This window comes from Pholcus phalangioides, unplaced genomic scaffold (genome assembly GCF_987345545.1).
Source record: "Pholcus phalangioides strain wild (caught in Gottingen) unplaced genomic scaffold, Ppha-v1.0 ptg000024l_1, whole genome shotgun sequence".
Classification (NCBI taxonomy): Eukaryota; Metazoa; Arthropoda; class Arachnida; order Araneae; family Pholcidae; genus Pholcus; species Pholcus phalangioides.
In genome coordinates, this window is record NW_028301616.1 from 5,292,666 (window position 1) to 5,315,041 (window position 22,376).

General features: G+C 33.9%; 1 protein-coding gene across 1 annotated transcript in view; it reads left to right on the plus strand.

Moving 5' to 3' along the window:
- Window positions 1-9,350: 9,350 nt before the first annotated feature.
- LOC149068622 (neuropeptide SIFamide receptor-like) overlaps window positions 9,351-22,376 on the plus strand; it is an 88,864-nt gene continuing 75,838 nt past the window's right edge. The window contains exon 1 of the mRNA XM_089251096.1: window positions 9,351-10,182. Within this exon, the coding sequence (XP_089107222.1) occupies window positions 9,747-10,182 (436 nt within the window). The 5' untranslated portion in view covers window positions 9,351-9,746. The remainder of the gene's footprint in view (window positions 10,183-22,376) is intronic.

Here is a 22,376-nt window from a genome sequence, read left to right on the forward strand (position 1 = left end):
ACAGAGAGTTAGTAAAAATATCCATACTGGGAAAATAGATTCGTTACAATCTTACTTTAAAATCACATTCTCACAATAACAGTGATCATAGCGCCTCTGTGTTCATAAACAACCTGCATTATAGCCATACCAAAAACAAATAACCTAAAGCAATAGCAAAATTTCTCATATTTTATTTTTTGATAACGACATAATCAGTTTCTTCGAATATTTCCAAAAAAACATTTCGCTAATGAAGCCCCATGTTTTCATTTTAATTGCTTCGGAAATTTGTGTTCTCGCGTAAAAGCGTTCATTCTACTCTATTTAGTGTTAAAAGCCCTCACACAATGGACTTTAATGTCAGGCTGAATCTACAATGAAAAAGAGTGGAGAAACCTCTTTCAAAATGTATCGCGGGAAATTTATAACAAGAAGAGAAAACCCTTGTACATGTTTTCGGGCAACGTTGACAGGATAATTGTCTCGGAAGTGCTGCGAATACCATCAAGGTGTGTACGTATATTACACACGCACACACAGCAGCAAGAAAAGAAACAATCTTCACTAAAATGTTAACGTTCCAGTGACGATGGCAAACGCTCAACTTTATTGGGTTTCAAGTTCAAGACTTGTATGTTCAGCGTCTCCGTTATTCTTATAATCCGTGAAAACTCTCTTCCTCCCTCGAGAAACCTTTATGGTTTATGGAACTTGTAAAATATACTGTGCTTGAAAATTGCTAAGGAACATTGTTATTTTTCGTCATACCTAACGATACACACACATCCTTCAAAGAAATGAAACTTCACACATTTTTAATTAAACATCCCGAAAAATCTTTTAAATGCAAAATGAAACAGATATTGACACATGGTAATGTTTGCAAGTTTTCATTCTTATTATAAATGAAGTCAAAATCTTGCAGAGTCTCGGATCGATATGAAAATTGTGATGTTGCAGCTCCATAAAAATCTATGCCTTTACATGTTATTTATATTGATTATAATTTGTAAAACATTACTGGATTCAAAATGGTGGAATCCTTTAGTTGAATAGATAATAGTTCGATCTCAGCAAGAGAACTGCACTGGTCGGATGATCTATTTCTTGAAGTTGTTAACTTCTAGAAGGTGGGTTTATTCATTACGGGGTATCATGCTCCTCTGCGCCAATGCCTCTCGACCTGCGATCCGCGAACCCCCGAGAGTTCGTGATTACTCTGTTAAGTTCGCGAGATCATTTTAATTTACTACCATTTCATGAATGGCAAGTTTTGTGCTCTGAAATTGTAATTTATTACATCAATTTTTCATGACATGCAAGTGGTAAAAAAAGCAATGCATTTTACACTTTGGGAGGACCGTTTCCAAATTGACGTTCTGACGCTTTATGCAGTCCGAAGAACATTGACCTTCACTACATGGGGTCCGTGACATCAGTAAGGTTATTTCAGCGCTTTTTTTTTATCTCAAAAATAGGCTCTGGAGCCATGTACATAATTTTTTATAACAAAAAGAAAACAACAGATGTCAAGCTATTAAAACAAACGGAACCGTGAACTTTTTGTATTTCGAGAATGTTAACGTAGATGAGCCCATAGCATCTCATACCCTAGCTCCATCATCACTCTCCTAAGTAATTGCAGTAGTTGATTTAAACCATGGTTAGTACGAAAAAGATGAGGACGATTGCAATCTAAGAGCCATCTCACACCATATAAAAATGATGGCGAAAGTGTTATGTGGAAATGTGAGAATTCTGGCTGGAAGTACATTTCAATCCCGGGAGTAACCGAACCCAATTTCCTCGGGAACTGAATTACAAACATTAGGCTGAAGAAAATGCAGATATTGTTTTCAGATAAATAAATTTACAATTTTAAAGCGATAAATTGTGTTGCCTAGAACATTAATGATTAAATTCGAATTCTGTTTTTCTACCCGTTCCGATATTTTTTGTATAAAATAAAAATATTTCTTCAAATAGAGAAGCTTCTGCGCGCTGGTTCATAAAATTCAAACCAACCTGTAGTTAAAAAAAATATATATACAGTCAACCTTTCGTTTACGAATGGTTCGGTTTGCGGACAACGAAAAATGGTTCGGTTTACGAACCAATCTTGATTTCCAAACACGCAAAAAACGATCTAAATGTCCATAGAATCATATTTCAGACGTCTGAGACGTCTCGACTGAATTTTTTTAAAGAATTTCTCATCAGAGTGCAGTTCTTGCTACCTTCATTATTAAATCTTTACATTTCACTCATTGTTAGAAAAATTAACGGCGGATGACAGCACATACCTAGCTTTAAGCTTTACACAGAAACAAACTTCACGCTAGTTTCACAACACTGACACGCACATTCCGGCATTTACCAATGCGTAAGAAATTCTGTAGAGGAACGTGTTCGAGGTGCATGTACTGTTAAGTAGGTAGTTAGTTGTTCTCGCCACAAAATACGCTCTTCTTATCCAGCCCATGAATCAGCAGATCATTTTAAGTTTTATGAAAAACTCTAACGAATTTTTTCAAAGCTTTTTTGTGGAATAGCCCAATATCTGACATTCAATTAACAGTCATTAACTTCTGGAAACATTACATTTTCATCCTACATTGTAGTTCTTATTCAAAAAGCTTGGCAGCAAGAGTCTTGCAGAACCATCATTCTGTCCTGGAGAATATTTTCTGGCCATGTAGTGTTGCCAATGAAGATTTTGGCACTGATTAAAGATGATTTATATTCATGAATGATGATTTATATTGCATTTCATCTATCACGAATTGTAGTAATTTTTCAGTGTTGGTTTAATGATTATCATTAGTCATGCACAGGAGCTGTTTTGAAAGTTCACACTAAAAGTCTTCGGAGTCCCTCAGGAACTGAGACCGGAACGATTCTTATCTCTTTTAGATGTTTCATACTGTAAATTAACCAGAGAGGAGCCCGTGAAAAAAAGCTGGTTTGAGGGCCCACCAAGTATCCCAGCCCGAGGGTCCTGCGGCAGGATGTGGGGGCCCATGCTTCTCGGTGCATAGCCATAACTTGGTCCCGATGGGTCAAACGGTTCATACATATATTCAAAAGTTATATTCAAGAGTTAAATTAAAACTTGGCTGAAAATCGTAACCGATAGCTGTAACAGAAAACGTAATAGGTTTTCGTACCGCAAAAACATAACCGACTTCCGTAACAGAAAATCGTCACTAATTTCCGTTGCATAGAAACGGGCCCTATTCGAGTTTGTGATATTACCTTGCACTACTTATTTTCATGCTACACACCGGTTCGAAGCCAATGACAATTTTACTTGAAGAATTATAACAATATGCTTTTGAAATTTGTTCTCGCGTAAAAACTTTCATTCTACTGTATTCAGTGTTAACAGCAATAGACTTTAATGCCAGGCTGAATCTACAATGAAAAAGAGTGGAGAAACCTCTTTTAAAATATATCGCAGCAAATATTTATAACAAGAAGAGAACCCTTGTAAATGTTTTCGGGTAACGTTGACAGGATAATGGTCTCGGAAGCGCTGTAAATACCATCATGACATGTACGTATATCACACACAACAGCAAGAAAAGAGACAACCTTACATTAAAACGTTAACGTTCCAGTGACGACGGAAAACGCTCAACTTTATTGGTTTTAAGTTCAACACTCGTATATATATTACATATATATTCAGCGTCTCCGCTGTTGTTATACGTCTTGAAAATTCTCTTCCTCCCTCGAGAGTCTTTTACGCTTTTTGAAACTTCAAAAAAGAGATACATATTCATGAGAAAAATTGGAAATTCTGAGAACTTTCTTCTGTGAAAATATTAGATATTGCGAAAGAATTTGCAATCACACGGATCTCTTAGATTGTCTGCGAGTGTTTTTCTTTCCTCTATTACAGTAAAAATTAGTCAAATCTTTGCAGAGTCTGGGATCAAATTTCAGATTATGGTTTTACTGCTCCATGGAAATCTATGCCGTTATACACAGGGTGCATAGTTAACAGCATGTACCGCATTTTGCTGGCGAAACGTTGAACTTAGAGGCATACTTGCAATTAGAAGGAGTATTCAGATAACGTGTAGAACTCAAATACACCATTCATGTAGCAAGGGGTCGTAAAGTTATCAAAATATAGAAATTAATTTTTGAATACGGACACCCCGTGCTCAGAATCACAATTAGAAAGTTGCTGTGCTGTCTCTTGATGAGAACGTAACAACTTCTACGTTTCTAAGCGCAATAGAGATATTCAATTCACTGAGATATTTGCATTCGGGAACCGAGAATATATATATATATATATAATTGGGGAAAAACAACATAATTGAGGTTAAAAGTGTTTTCCGTTAGTTTAGACACGTTAGAACACAATTGGCACGTTCAAAAATAAATACGATAAACATGTTGGGGTAAATCGAGAAGCTATCCATACTTATGGTTATCTGATTCTAAGTATTCTTTATGGGCATTGTACAATATTTTGTGATGTGTATATATTTGTTTATAATTTTTGTTAATTGCATTTTTAATTGGGTTGCTGTATTTTTGAAATATATGACATCCATATTTTTATGGGCATCTTTTTCTCAGCCACCTCGTTGGGCATTTTGCCTGTTGTGGCGTTGTATTTGTATTTGTATAGCTTCCCTCAATTTTTCTGCATTTCATTGAATTCGAATACCTCAGTGAATATTTCACTGAGAAACGTGGAATTTTTTTGTTGGCCTCAGTGTGATAAAAACAAATCTTGGATATACATTGGATAGTTTCATTCCAGCGCCGCGCAATGGCCGAATAAAAACAATGCAGGATTTTAGCTTAAAAGAAAAAAAAGTCCCGTTTTAGAAAGGAAAGAAAAGAACGATTTAACATTTTGCAACCGATTTCATGTATGTGGGAAAGAAATACAGTGTTATTCCACGTTTATCATCGTTCCGTTCGACCAAACGGGATGTATGGTCACAATACTTGCAAACGTGGCTTATTCGGATACAGTTATCGTTCCGCTATTGTTTTCAGAAACTCTGAGTCACGATATGATCACATTAAGTGACGTGGACTGTACAATGAAGTTTTGAACTTTTACAAGCTGTTATTAACTGTCCTGAACAAGTTCTAAAAGAAAGATAATCTCTTGATACACTCCTGACCTAGCCTTCTAAAAGAATGATAACGTACACTGAGAAACTTACACTCCTTGCCCCGTTTAATCGGATAACAGATAGACGGACACCCCCGTTAAACGGATAAAACCCTCCGCCATAAAATTTGTCTCATAGAGACAATGTCAAAGTCCCCCGCTTAAAATGATAATTTCAACGATTTCCCCCCGCCCTGTCTAATTGAATATTACGCTTCACGCGTCAACTGTTAATACACATTAGGGCAGATTTTTAGGACATAAATTCATTTTTTAGAAGTTTTTAGGGCATAAAAATGCTAGCCCTAGTGATCACATTGTAATTAAATACAATTTCTATTAACATTTTTGATGTCTGATTTATTTGAGAAGCTTTATTAATATTGGTCCTTCATCAGCTTTCGATGTACAAAATATACTAGCATTGTAAAATGACTATTAAATTGTTCCCCGCATAATCGGATATTGTGTACTGGAATCGGTGATATCTAATTAAGCGGAGCCGAATGAATTTTAAATTATGGGAAGCCCCCTATACAGGGGACATCTAGCAACCCCAAGGTTGGCACCCAAACTCAAAGCGTTCAGGCAGTATTTGCGTAAAAGGAAAAAGTTTTTCGAAACGGTTATTTTACATACGAGATATTACTTCTACCATAAAATACAAACAATATAATAAAAAAAAGGTGTTATTTAGTTATGAAATCCCTAAATATTGCAGAAAGCCTTGCGTATGATACTTGGGCAAATACAGCAAGATTTTTCTTACAGATTTGATTAAATTCTAAATTACTCGGTGTATTTATAAACTTGAATGAAAGGATAAAGAAAATACTGATTATTCCTTTGCATCGACTGTCATTAAAGTTTGTGTTTAATTAGGGATTGTTAAGAATATAATGACTGATAAAATTTGTTTCTAATCATACGGATGGAATTTATTTGTAGTTTCAATGTCCAGAAAACAAAGCACTAAAAAGCCAAAAAATATCACTAGGCAAATCTTGTATGCTCAAAGAACACATCATTCCAAAGTCAATATTAATATTTCTTCTCTTGCATATATTACGAATCTTGTTGGTTCTGGTCTTGATGCGAATGAATAAAATGGAAATTAATCTTTTCAGGATATGTCAAAATAACAAGAAAACAAAACTCCACTGAAGAGTAATTATTTCTACTTTTCCCCTGGAGTGCAATCAAGGACATGGTACATAATCTAAATATTTATTAGTATTTGCAGTGGTGATTAAGGAGAAATGAGACGTAGTACTGTGACTGGCCCATGCTTTTCCATTAATATGGAATTACGGGAAGAGTGAAAATAATACAATTTCAAAAATATTTGTTAATCTCTCATAGATCATATTTCTTAATGACTTTGTTTAATATTATTTTTTAAAATAAATTTTTGAATCATAAATTTTTAATTATACAGCTATTAAATTTGTGAAATTATATTTTTCAAATAAATATGTGAAAACCGTACTTTTGAAGAACTTGTTTAATTATGCTATTTTAATAATTTAGTCAAGTCATAATTTCTCTACAAACTTCTTTAACAATACTTCTTTTTGTTAAATTATATTTTTGAATAAATTTTGTTGTACCGTATATGTCTTATTAAATTTGTTGAATCATATTTTTAAAAAAAATTTTAAATCATGATCTTTTAATAATATTGTTAAATCATTTGTTCAATAATGTTGATCATATTTTTGAAACTTTTGCCAATTTATAATTGTTTAATAATTTTGAAAGATCATATTTTTTAATAATTTCGAAAAATCATAATTTTCTTAATAATTTTTCTAAATCATAATTTTTTGATAATTTTTCAAATAAATTCGTAAACTTACATTTTTCAAATGAATTTGTGTGAATCATATTTATTTTTAAATACATTTTTAACAATCATATTTTTAGACAATTTGTTTAATTGAATTTTTGATAATTTAGTTAAGTCCGAATTTTTCAACAATTCTGTTGAATAATAGTTTTTTTAAATAATAAATTTGCTGAATCATATTTTTTTAAATAAATTTTTGAACCATGATTCACGAATCATTATTTTTTGATAATTTCCTTAAACCGTAATTTTCCATTTTTCGAAATAATATTTTTTGATTAATGCGTGAATCATGATATTTTGATAATGTCGTTAATCTATAATCATTAATAATTTCATTAAATCATAATTTTTCAACAATTTATATGTTTTAATATCATATTTTAAAATATTTTCAAGTGGTATCTTTTTAATAATTTAGCTGAATCATAATTTTTTTATACAATGAATGAAAATGGACATTCACGAATTTAGTATAAATGTAATTGCCACTTTATAATTGTTCAATAAATTTTGAAAGATTTTATTTTTTAATAATTTTGGAAAACCATAATTTTTTTAATAATTTTGCTGAATCATGATTTTTTGATAATTTTTCAAATAAATTCGTAAATATGAAGTATAACATATAAAATAAATAAATGCATATAATAAATGTATCATGAACAAATATAAAATAAAAAGGTCATACTGTATGTCATAAATATAAATAATATGTATTTCTCTCTCTCTCATGAATATAAACAGAGTAGAGGCCCGTTATAACGACAACTCATAATAACAGGAAAAATTATCGTTATAACGGACTTCCTGTTGTAAGTGGATGTTTTTTGTAACATTAACTCTTTGACAATCACCAGCAAATCACTCGTTATACCGAGATTGTCGTTATGAGCCATACTCGTTATAACGGAGTTCTACTGTATAATGTATCCATAATTACTTATAAATCTGTCATATATAAAGATAAATCATGAAATAATTTCAGTTTAACATGAAATAATTTCAGTTTAACATGAAATAATTTCAGTTTAACATGAAATAATTTCAGTTTAACATGAAATAATTTCAGTTTAACATGAAATAATTTCAGTTTAACATGAAATAATTTCAGTTTAACATGAAATAATTTCAGTTTAACATGAAATAATTTCAGTTTAACATGAAATAATTTCAGTTTAACATGAAATAATTTCAGTTTAACATGAAATAATTTCAGTTTAACATGAAATATAACTTTTCATTTAACACATATATCTCGAAATTATTTTTAAGCCAAATTTTCTCATCAATATCAATAAAATAATATCAATCAAAATCAATAAAAATTTCTAAATTCTAACGTTGTCTTAAATGCAATTTAAATACAATTGCGAGCTTTTTTGTATTTGAAATTAAGAAAGAAACATCTTTTAAAATTGAACAATTCTCTAACTTTTCAAATTCCGAATGAAATAAATAAATACAGTTAAAAACTATTAGTTTTCATGTGGGTGAAAACTTGAATATAATTGTTTTCTTCTAATAATAGTTTTAGGAGTAGTTCCAATGCTCTTTTGGCGCCGTTATTGGCGTTTTCTTCGGCAGCCGATTGAACGTTGGAGCTTGTCTTTTCCGCGGTGTCTTTCAAATGCTCATGAGGCACAAAACACACGCAACATTTGGAATATAAAGAGGCACCTGGCCTGGAGAAAGAAAAAGGTAAAAATAAAATAGACTATTTTTAGGATAAAAAAGTTCCAAGTTTCCGTCAACAAAACTTCCATCAATTTGTGATTTGATCTTATCCGGTTGAAAAAAAACAAAAAAACAAACAAATTGTGCAAAGAAAAGTTTCAAGTTCTTAATTGGGATATTGTGCAAGTTGGAAAGAGTATGAACACATGAAAGTATAGTTTGACAATTCTTCTTATAAATTTTTTTAGTACACGGAAAACAATAATTTTATTAAATGCAAATAGATATGTTGAAAAGGATTTGAATGTTGATATTATATCCAGTGATTTTTTTATTTTTTGGACTTTTCCAGTGATTTTCTAGTGATTATGAATTTTGAGACGTGTCATGGAATTTAAAAAGCACAAATTCAGTTGAATAAGAAAACAAACCTGGATATGTGAATATAGTTGAATCATAATCAGGAATTTCAGAAAAAAACTATTTAATTTTGATTGTTATTGGCTAAATCGAAATTTCAGAGGAATCTGTGAGAAGGATCGGATTCTCTAAAAATGAATATTAGAAAGTTGATGAAAGATATGGAAAGACAGCATGAAATTAAAAATACGAAAATTTCATTTGTGAATATATTGTATGATTATTATGGATATAAACATTTCTTACTGATAGATTAAGAATATTCAGATGGAATTTTAGACGTGGAAAAGATTTTGGAAATTTATTTTATTTCCAGAAAAAATCCGCTGATTTTCCGACTTTTCCACAGATCTTTTACTGTTTATGAATTGTGAGAAATATTTTGGAATTTATAATAAGTGTTTTCCGTTGAATAAGAAACAAAACGCATGTAAATATTGTCATCATATTCAGGAATTTCAGAAAAAGGTGATTTATGTTTGATTATCATTAGCTGAATCGCAAATTCATGAGAAGCAAATTGCTTATGATCGATCAGGTTCTAAAAATGGATTCGAAAATGAACTAAAGATATGGAAAAACATTTTGGAATCGAAATATTTAAATTTCATAAATCTGCGAATATATTTCACTATTATTATGAATGAAGATTGAGTGATTAAGAATATTAAGATGGTCGATTTAGTTTTCGATCCCGAAGATATCACGCGTAATGTACCCGCAGAATCGAATGCAGCGTCTCAAAACATGTTCACGTCAATAAGTCCCTACGTACTATTCGAAGATCAGGATTCAACCTCAACTTTGGAGTCATCGTCACCGATCAACTTGACTATATCGGATCGGAATTTCAGTGGAGAGCAGTTACTGTCCATGGAAGACATGTGGTTACGTCATTCGCTGGACATAACCATCATCTATTGCTTCGCGTACACCGTAGTCTTTTTGCTGGGATTATTCGGAAACAGTTTCGTCGTGGCCGTCGTGATGCGTTCTCCCAGGATGAAGACCGTCACCAATTACTTCATCGTTAATTTGGCATGTGCTGATATTCTAGTTCTTCTGTTTTGCATGCCTGCAACGCTCGTCGGCAACGTCATTTTGAGACGTAAGTTTACGTTTTGTTTTTTAGTAGAATTAATTAATCTTAAAAATAATTGATCTTCAAGCAGTAAAAAAAAAATCGATTTTTCAAAAATCACTTCAAAAAATATTTAACTTACAGCGGGGAGGGGTGTCTTCGATCTATGACCCGAGGGCCAAATGTTGCCCTCCGAGCTTCTTCGTGTAGCCCGCCGAACACTGTTTAGAAAATGTCTACCTTTTTTACATAGAAACCGATTAAATTCCAGAAACAAATTCGTTTAATATCTCTGGCTACTGAAATCTGTACTGCTGCACTTTAAAGTGTGAGATACTTTCCTGATGCAATAGTAATGCTGTGCATTTGGTACATTAAAAGGACCGTCATAACGGATTCGGAGGACCCTGAGCCAACACAGGTTTTGAGGCCTATGATCTCATATAGACAGACTACATATTACAACAGGCCAAACTCGGCATCTAAAACGTCAAATTTACAGAATATACAGAAATGTAAAAAAACCATCGTAATGTAACAAATAATTTCAGAGTTATTGAAAAAAATATAATTTCATAATTATGAAAATTTGTAATTAATGAAAACTTGTTACAAAACATATAGGCCGGACTAGCAGAACTACTGATAAAAATAATTTCAGAATTTTCAAGAGCGATTTCACAGAATTGTTTAAAGTAATAATTCATGAGGATTAAGAATTTTTAAAACATATAATTTCATAATAAATGGAAATCTAAAATTAATGAAAAAACTTCAGATTCAATAAAGAAGAATTGACTAAAAAGAATTAATTAACAGAAGGCAATTATTTGAAAAAAAATAAAAATTCGGCTTTAATGAAAGAAATAAATTAAGAGTAAATAAAAGAGCATTCAACAAATTTGGGGAACTGTCTTTAATAACGTAGAATACCGCAGAATAACTTGTTGTCCCGCGGGCTTTATGGAAATTTTAATTTGGCCCGCAATGTCTAAAATGTAAAAATACCAATCTGAAAATAAAAAACGTGCTGAAAATTTGTCTCTTTGATACTTTTACTCCATTGCCATTCACTTCTTTTTTTCTTTCTTTTTACATTGAAAGAACCAATTGATGTAAAATTTTTTGCATTTCTTTTGCAATTAAGTTAAATATTTGTTTTATGATAAATTTGTAAAAATTGACTTTTTCGAAGGCTCGGAGGTTGTGACACCTCTAAAATATATCTAGTTGATGATATTGATGCTTACTTTTTTTACGTTTGTGTATTCGCTATGCAAACTGTGCGTGAAAGAAATTAAAATTTCCATCATCTCATGGGAAACAATATTAGATGCGTAGGAATAAAGCAGTATATTATGCATTACGTATTCAGACACATATATTAGTTTTTAAGCTAACTAATATTTTGATAAAATGCCTTTTACTGCCTTTTATTTACGTTGTTTTCCCCCAACTTTTCTCGGTTTTTTGAATTCAAATGCCTCAGAAACATGGAAGTTTTTTGTTGGCCTCTCAGTAGAGAGACAGGACAATAATTTTTCTCATCAGGTTTATGAGCACAGGGCGTCCGTATGGAAAGCTATTTTTTGTTTTAATAACTACACAACACCTTGCAATATGAATGACTTATCGGAGGTCCACACCAGTGTTCGCCAATGGGTGATTCACGCATCATAATTCAGTTTTACTCCTTCAAATTTTTTTTGAGGAGTGAAAATACTCCTTCAAATAGGTAATTTTTTGTAATTTCTCACTGATAAAAAAAAATATTCCCCTCTTTTTTACAAAAAAAATACCACTTAAAATTTTGGACGGGAGTGAAATCACCTTTCAAGATTATATTGTCGAATAATACTGGTCCATACGTTATTTTGATAATTTTTCTTAATTTGAAGTATGCCTCTAGGATCAACGTTTTGCCGATAATTTGCAATGTGTGCACCTATGCTTAGCTACGCACCCTGTATGGTCCGTTTATCAATTTTCCATATATGTAATACGTACAATTGACATATTTTGTCAAATGAATTAAATAAAAATGGGTGCGATATAAAAGATGAAGTCACAAAAATTATTTTATTAGTCTCGTGTGTCTTGTAATTTATGACTTTCTTCGCGTGTATCAACGTGTGCGAACGAAACCAACATTCTCAGAAATCACGAACGAAAAAGGCAAATACACGAAGAAATACAAAATCCCCAATGCATTTCGACAAAATGCTGTCGGTGCTTTGCAAACTAAAAAATAACTATAATGTATTTTTCCCCTGTTTTCGCCTTTTTCGTTGGTGATTTCAAATTGGGCAAAAGTACTCTTTAATACTCTTCCATAAAACCAACATTACCGATTGAATTCATCATCCTAAAGAAAAGTTCACTCAGAATTCCGGAACATTTTAATAGATAGAGAGATAGAACCGCTCACAACCCCGGACTGATGTAAAGCATCTCACTTCCGTTACCTCAAAAGAGGCAGAGTTGTGTTGAAAAAGTAAGCAAAGATTTACAGTGGTGGCTCTCCTTGCCCCGTGCTCGCAAGTATCGAATCACTCGCGTCGTTCTTCCCATGAAGACAACCATCAACTCGATGCAACGTACAAGACATTTGACTGAAATGAACAGCTGAACCCACTGACTTGGGAGAAAAATTTGTGCCCAGAAAAAAATGTGCCCAGTGGCACATAAGGGTCGGCGACCGCAGCCTGGGATTTCGAAAGAAATATGGAAAAAAAAAAACTTTTGGGCAAGAAAGGAGAAAAATAAGCTGGCATGTTGAAGTGGGAGAGATTTTAGAATGGCCTAAATACACTATGTATACAAAATATATATACAGCGCCTCCACTGTGTCGGGAAACGAAGAAACATAGCCTCATTCCACAGTACAGGGCAGTTTTTTTTTCCCTTTCCTTTTGCAGAATATGCGACATAAACACACATAGAAAACACACAGAGCCTCCACTGCGACGGGAATAATCAAACAGAGACTCCGTTGACAGTGCTGGGCATTCACATTTGAATTACACGCATACATTATTTTACATCACAAAATTTTTCCCTTTTTTATACCATTGGGAATGCACATAAACATTGCTATGAAGGTAATACATATTGGGAACTAATATCACCATGAGCGCATACAATATTCAAGGTTATCAAGGTAAATGTTAGTAATTTCATTGATAGTTTAACATATTTACTAACACGAACTGGGGATTACGCAGTTGCCGTTACTAGTTGGTGTGAAGTAAAATGCATATAGGGTATACTTGGGATTATGCTCAATCACAGAATTTGCCGCATTCACCGTACCCAACACAAATATTTTTACTTCAAATTCATATAACTACAAATATAAAGACCATAAACCACCAACAAAATACCCAACGAGGTGGCTGAAAAAAAACCCCATAAAAAATATGGATGTTGAATGCATATCTAAACTATATCAAATATACAGCAACTCAACGGTACCTGCATCTCCCCAAATCAGCATGATTTCATTAGAAATAGATCTGCAGTTACCAATATTCTTTACCGCAATACATATATTGTTGAAGTCATAGCTAATAGATGCCAGCTCGATGTAATTTATGCAGATTTCGCTAAAGCATTTGATTGCATTAGCCACTCTATATCGATGTACAAATTAAAAAAAAAACAACTTCTGTGATAATACTTACAGCATACTTCAGTCTAGGACAAAATAAACCTCGGAAAATCGGAAGAATGACTTCCAGAGAACGCGAAAAGACCTTTCTGGAAATGAGCATTCTATTCGATTTTTCCACCAATATAACCAATACATACAATATATATTTCCTATGGAATGTTCTTTTGTGTTGACCCTTAAAAGTTTAAATTCAACTTTCAAAATGAAAGATATTCATCCCCGTCATGCGAGTAAGGATTCGTATCTCGAATAATTCCGGAAACGAGGCGGTTCAAAATTTAATCAGATTTCCCGGGCAATGGTATATTCGATTCAGTCCGTAGCTGATTAGACTCGGAATTTCCCAGAAAAATTCTCGGAATTTTGTTTAAGCATTATTTAAAGTATAACAAGATAAATGGGCCTTAAACATTTTTCGTATACACCGCAACTTCCAAAGGGGGGGAGGGGAAGAAATATAATTTATACATAGAAGAATAAAAATAAAGGGGAAAAAGGGAGTTTCTTTTTTTTTTTCAGGGGGAAAAATATACCCAAAAAATAGAAAATTCTGCAATAGAATTTTATGCAATTGACGATTTTTTGCACTTTACAAACAAATATTAGAAAAAAAATACTAGCCACATACTCAGAATAATTTCCGAAAAGTTGGAATAGAATTTAATTTTTCAAATTTGAATATGATACGATGATGGTTCACCCCGATAAAAACGTGTTCAAAACTTTTTTTTAACAGATACGTATGTACATTGGTGCTGTTAGCATATTTTTCATTGCCAGAAATGCATCAGCACCGCAATTTAATTAATTAGAGTGGTTTTTTTTTTCATTTTAGCGAAAATGGTTACTTGAGGGTAAAGTATTTTGAGTTCGCCTTGGATATGACTTTTCCTTGATTTTAGCACTATTTATAAACAGATAAAATATTTTTTAGCAAATATGAATATAGTTTTTACCTTGAATTTTATTTTCAATATCTGAACATGCAAAATTTCAAAAGCTCTCAAAAAGTGACATCGACAAGGAAACGATGATAAAGATTCCTAGGAATTGTCTAGATCAGTGATTCCGAACGTGGGCGTTAACGTCTCCCTTGGGGGCGATGGAAAGTTCCAGGGTGCGGTAGAAGCTACGGGTATAACGGAAGATCCTATGGGTTAGATTGCGTTGGGGGCGATGGGAGATAAAATTTCTGAAGAAGGGGGTGATGGGACAAAAAAGGTTGGGAAACTATGGTCTAGATTAAAAAGAAAAGTATTGTATTTACATAGCCGTATTTTCTACGAAATGACACTAAAATATGTAGCCTACTTTCAAAAATACAAAAACAAAATTAGAAAAGAAATTGGTATAATGTTTTTTCCCCCTATGTGTTTACCATGTGTGTAGCAAACAGGTGTATATCATTTTACTGGCGAGCCGTTGATTCTAGAGGTGTACATCCATATAGAAAAAGTTTTCAAATAACGTGTAGCACTCAGATATATCATTCATGTTGCAAAGGGTTGTATAGTTATTAAAACAAAAAAATAACTTTTTATACAGTCCCCGTATGCCACAAAACCCAGTTAAAAATTAGTTGCCCTATCTCTTCTGAGGCCGACGTAAAAAAATCCATGTTTCGAAGTGCAATAGCCACTGAGGTATTCGAATTTGAGGTAAGCTGGGAAAAAAACAGTTCAAAAATGCAGAAAAACTCATTTTACCCGCATTCAATGTTGTTGTTTTTTTCCAACTTTACTCCGTTTTTCAAATTTCAATATCTCAGTGAATACTGCATTTGAAAACATGAATTATTTTTGGCATTAGGAGAGACAAGACAACAACTTTCTAATTGGGTTTTCAGCAGCACGGAGATTGTATAAAGAGTTATGTTTCTTATTTTAATAACTATACAACCCCTTCAAACAGGAATGACATATCTAAGTACTACACGTTATTTGAAAACTTTTCCTACTCGGATGTATACCTCTAGAATCACCGGATCGCCAGTAAAATGGCATACACCTGTTTGATGTGCACCCTGTATATTCAAATACACACGGGACCATGGCGGATTCATAGTCAAAAGCTAGATGCTTAAACTTGATTTTGCACTCAAAAGTCACCTAGCAGAACCTAGTACAGAAAGCGGTATAACGGCTTAATTCAGCAGAAAAATCATAACCACATCTAAAAATTCTCTTAAATCCAAAAACATTACAAATAACAGATCCTATATGACACTTTTAGCCCCTCTCTCTCTCCCTTCATATAACTCTTCCAATGTTTTTAATATTATATGTAAATTTACGTAAATTTTCTGAGAAATCCCACCAAAAAAATCCCAATGTACGTAATATATATTCAGCATAATTATTTTCCCTTTAGCAATTTATCAATTTCTGGATGATAAGTTGGCCAATTTATAAGCACTCGGGGATGTAAACGGTAATTAACATAAAGCAGCAATTAAGACTTAACGTCACATGAATGACGGCGAATAAGTGGGATAAGACAGCGATTATTCTTCGACAAAAGGAAGATTAACTGACTCGTATCATGTCAGAGGCATAATTGAAGACATCTATGTAAAAATATACTGAAGAAAAATTTCCCCTCAAGGTTAACGTATCGCATTTTTATCCATTAGTGATATTTTCCCGTTTACACACAGATGGAAAATCTTCTCACGCGTTTATAAATCCATATTTTTTAGTTACTTTTGTGCGCATTTCACGGTGCGATGAAAAATGACATTTATTTCCCATCTGCTCGGTGGCACTTCATGTTCAAGGGCGGCGAGACACGGGGGAAGGAGGGGGGGGGGGGTAACATGAATCATTCCGCGCCATTTATTTTAGTATCGGAGCAATAGTAATAATTGTTTGATGTATGTTGGAGAACAAAAAAAGAAAGACCTTGGAATGAATTATTGACCTAATCTGAAACAGAAAACGGGGTCGTTAACACCGAGTTTTGCTGTAAGTGTTTGTGACACGCTGCAGATTTTGGCACGTGCTATTACTTTATTCAAATTTGTTATTTATTTTCTTAATTACCTTAACTGGAGATCACTGGAAAGAAGCTGATCAAATTACAGTGGAAATTGGTTCATTCAAACGAGGTTGATTTTTACTAACCCCCCCCCCCCGCTCCCCTTCAATAAATGTGTAGAGAAAGATGTACTCGCCAAATGGTTAATCCATATGTATAAAATAACATGTCTTGACTGATTTATTCATCATCGCCGAGGCAAAACCACCGAAGCTATAAATATCAAATTTGGTAAGTAGTTTTATTTTCTCATGAAAACTCAAAAACAAGGGGTTTTTCGGGGGTAAAACGTTAATAAAAAAACAAAATCGCGTCTGCATTTATTGTACTGAAAGAAATTCAGCCTGTGAGACATTTCGATGAGAATTTTTAGAGTTATTTGGCTTGATTTTTGCCACTGTTTTCGAAGTATTGAGATGTTCCGAAATTGCTTGTATAAATATATTGGCGAAATAAAAAAATAATTCAATTCTTACTGTCTTATTACTATCATATCTTGCTATCATATTTGGATGGTGAATTTCCATCCAAATTTTGCAGGGTCAAGTACCACATGAAATTTCGGAATCATTCAGTATTTATTATAATTTTTTTCATTAGTCCGTAGAACAACTTTAATTTTACAGTTGAGCTTATTTGAAAAGGGGAAATTTCCAAAAGACTGAATTTACAGTATAGAAGTGAAAAAAAAAAATTTTTTTTTCTTCCGGAATGGAACAGGCTGCGGCCTGCTTACAGGTAGCACACGGGAGTTATATAAAGATATTCAAATATTTTTGCATACATCTCCAAAGATGTTATCAGCATTTAAATTTTGGAAATGTTCCGTTTTGGTGAGCATTTCCGGCGAAAGTCTTTTACGAACACGGCGCGATTTTGCATAAGAATCTGTGCAGATATGTTTTGGTCTTCCGAAAGGCTTTGACAATTCACCGTATTTTTCGGCCGAGACAGTCCGAAAGTTTCATAATTCGATGATCGGTATTTAAGGCTGTATCGATACACCTCAGAATATAACAACATTAGTATGTATATTGACCGTACGACACCTTGTATATTGCACGTAATAAAGAGCAATGAACAATTTTTTTCCAAACGATAAAACACGCATGTAAATAATCCGAGCTTCTCGCAATTTCACACAATACCATTTTCCGAAGTTTTAAACACCAGTGTGAATCCTATCACGAAATTTATAAGGAAACTCATTTTCTTTGTTGGTGATTATTTTCTAAGAGGCAATATACCCATAAGTAACCTCGTGCTTATCCAGTAAATATACACACAATCGGAGCTTTCAACACCAACAGTGAGTTTTTTGGGAATTTTCTCGACGGGAACAAGCCGTATATTCATTTACCGCAACCTTCCTAATGGCTAGTTCGAAGAAAGATCAAACACGAATTTTAGACACTGACAGTCATTTATAATATTTTTGTGAACGGAGCACTTTCCACACGAAGCACGAAAACATTTCCCTCAAGATTATTTTGAGTGGTTTTATCCAGAAGTAAACATGAAGAATATTCTGCAATGTTCTACACTTTTTTACTTTCATATCTATTCAATAATTCCTTTTTTAAAAATAAGGACCGTGCAATGATATCTTCATAAAAAGGCACGAGCTCATAATTTTTCCTCATACGCAGCAGCTCTACATTTAAATAGATGTTAATTTTAATCATATTGGCAATGATTTGATCATGCACAGTGTGTTCCTTGTCATGTGAAATGTGTAAGAAGATCGTGAGGTGGATGTTTAAAATGTTCTGGAAAGAATATGTGAATCGTGGTGTTTATAAAGGCACTTCCGAGTACACACTTGCGCTATGCGTTGTTCTCGAGCAATTCTCTGAGCTCTAGTATATGAATGGGATCACAGGTTTCGAGATTTACTCTTGGATTTTGTATCAGGAAGGTTGTGGCAGGGCAGTGAAAATGCAGTGCAGTGCAAAAGTTCTATAGGTAAAATTACCTAGCCAAGTACTATGCTTAGCTTTAGAAAAGCATTGCACAAAATTAAAAAAAAAAGTTTAAATAATTCTTATTTTTGGTAAAAACTCTCAAAATTTCCCTCACAAACGCTGACAAATTTCCCTCAAAGGGACAGTTTTAGCCACTTTTCCCCACGAGTTGCCATCACCGACTCAGACGATTAATCCATTTATAGCCAAAAAAAATTAGTGTCACATGAAGAGATAGTATTTTTATGCTCTAAAAATTCACTGTCATTGCTGATTGGTTGAAAAAACCTGAATTTCAGAATTTTTTTACCAATCAGCAACCACGTCTAGTTTTAGTGCATAAAAATCCTAGCCCAACGGGCTCTCGTTTGAGGCTGGAACCAAAAAAAAATAGTCTGAATCAAAATAGCGGGGAGAAAAATTTACTTTATATCTAAAATTAAGAAATATGCAAAAAATATGCCTTGAAATTTTTAAAATATGCTTTATCATGTAAAAAAAGGCGAAATATGCAAAAGACATAGAAATCCGAGCCCTAGTGATTACTTTATTCCCCAAGCAGTATTTTACTGGCGCACCATTGATCGTAGAGGCAAACTTCCAGTTAGGAAAATTATCCAAATAACGTGTAGCACTCAGACACGTCATTCATGTTGCAAGGAATTGTATAGTTATCACAAAAATAAATAAATAAATAAACGAACTTTTTATACGGACACTCTCTTCTCAAAAATCCCATCAGAAAATTGTTTCCCCTCGTCATTCCTGAGCCCAAAAGAAAAACAAAAGAAACTCAACGTTTCTAAGCGAATTAAGTTATAAAATGCTTAACAATATTATGTTAAGCATAGACTAACGATTTATACTGTTCTTTCCCAACATTTCTCCGCTTTTGGAATTCAAATATCTCAGTGAATATTGCACTTCGAAATGCGGAACTTTTCTTGATCTCATGAGAGGTAGATTGACAACTTTGTAATTGAATTTTGGACGATAGGGGTGTATGTATAAAAAGTTATTGTTTTTTCATTTTGATAACTATACAACCCCTTGCATCGCGAATGACGTATATCTGAATTCTATATATATGAATAATTTTTCTATCTGGCAGTATACCTCTAGGATCAACGGTTCGCCGGTAAAATGCGGCAAGGGGAATTGAGCGATCACCTTGTATACACACGCTGACTATAAAGTACAAACACTTCCAAAACAGCTCACTTTCTCTTGAAAGGCGTAAAGTGGTAGCCCGTAATGTCGATAGATCGGAATCACTCTTCGATTAAGAAAGGCAGGCGTAAGTGGCAAGGCGTAAAGTGGTAGCCCTGTAATGGCGATAGATCGGAATCATTCTCGATTAAGAAGAGGCGACGAATGTCTGTTCTTGTGGCTGGAATCCAATAACAGAACTTCTCTGAAAGGTGATGGGCGAATTGATTTCCTTAAACATTTCTAATGCTTGTCACGCGATGCACACGCTACCGACATAAGTCAAAATGGTTTATGTAAGTAAGTGATGTCAGAAGATACTGCAACTGCTATTGAACCACACATTCACCCCGCATCATTCCTCTGAGAACGAAAACCAATTGTTGCCTCTTTGAATATAATGAGAAAAAAAAAATGAAATAACATACCTCCCGAACGTGCGCAGTTTGCTACTGAAGAATGCCCGTTGCGAGTTTGAAAAGAGTTGTCATCTCACCATCGAATTCTAAAGCAACCACCAACCACAGCGGTTTATTTCACCCCTGTCAGTATAATGAGTGAATTTTAAATGTTGCAGGCCAGCTTGCTATCCGTGTAGAAGACTTTTTCTAATGGGTTCGCGTTCGTGTGTTGATATTGGAAAATCAGAGAAAAACATCTTCAGATGACAAGTGGTGTTTGAACTTCGGTTGTCGTTATGTGTTCATCACGGTGCCCACACGTCCACATAGCAGCATGAAGACACTGCACATGCGCAAAATGAAAAAAATAATAATAATGCACATTCGTAAGCACAAACAGACATGAACCTTTCTGAACACAAGGACCAATAAAATGTCTGAAGCAATTCGACGGACCCCTTGTGTCCCGTATTACGGGACATTCTTATGTTTTCAGTTGTTTTGGATTTTTTATACATTTGTTCCATTTTTGACCCCCATTACTCAAGAAGACTTGTGGGAACGTTAGTGAATACGATTGGCAACGTTCTGTATTTAAGGACCCAGAGCTCCCCTTATTTTTCACAATGCAATATGGTCACCCAGTCATTTGAATGTTTTTCCCTCAATTGCATTTTTGTTCACTGCGATTTGTTACTATATTTTAATTACTCCCCCCCCCCCTTATTCCTTTTAGTATTAATTTGCAAATTTGTTGGAAGTTGCATTTTTTTTTTTTTTGGCTACAGTTAGTGATATCCCGTATTTAGGATCGCAATATCCCGCATTGGTGACCCTAAATAAGAATATACAATATATTTATTGCAGGGGTTCTTGACTTTTTTTAACCGCTATTTCACTGGTTTCACTAACTTTAGAAAACAAGCAATCTCACGGGGCGCAGAGCTGATCTTGTTAATGATTGTTTTCTGAAATTCGTGAAACCAGTGACGCAATAAGTGCGTAATATATAAAAGGGTTGTAAGTGAATTTGTACGTCTCATCCAGGAAGCCCCTACGAATCAAGTTTGGGTCGTGACCCCCATTACTCAAGAATCCCTTTGTTTTGTACACCCCATCTCGAAAGTCCCTGCGAATCAAGTTCGGGTCACGATCATTAAGAACCACCTGGCTACAAGTGAATTTCTACGGCTCATCCAGGAAGCCCCTGCGAACCAAGTTTGGGTCACGACCCATAGGTCTAGAGGCTCTGGATTTGAGTAGTTTTGTTGTATGATGAATCTCAGAAACCCCTTCACAACCCAAGTTTGGGTCGTGACCCATAGCTCAAGAATTCCTGGCTGTAAGTGGCATTCAACGACTCATCTCGGAAGTACCTGTGACCCAATTTTCAGTCACGATCCACAGGTTCAGAACCCCCGATTTGTTGAATTCATTAATTTGTTTAAGTAGAATTCATTAATTTGTTTAAGTAGAATTCATTAATTTGTTTAAGTAGAATTCATTAATTTGTTTAAGTAGAATTCAATAATCAAGTCTGCTGCGGTTCTCCCAAGCCATTTTTTCGGACTATCTTTGGTCCGCAGACCATGGATTGAGAAACACTGTGCTGTTCAATGCAACATCACGCTCTATAGATAGCCATCTATCTATAGAAAGTTGTAATGTATACAGCAAAAGAGTTTGTTTTTGTTCCTGTGATACAAAATCCACTTTAAAATGTCTGCTTTCGCATTTCTGAATACTGAAAGACAACCTTTATGCTATAGGATTTTCCAATTCAAAGGAATGGCGAATAGGATAAACTGAATCGGAACACTATTGTCTAGGGATCGGACCCTCCAATAGATTGCTTTGAAACCAGAATCCCAGATAAACGTGAAATATTCGTGGAGCGCAGGTAACGGGTAGATTCCCTAATAGATACTGAAACAGATT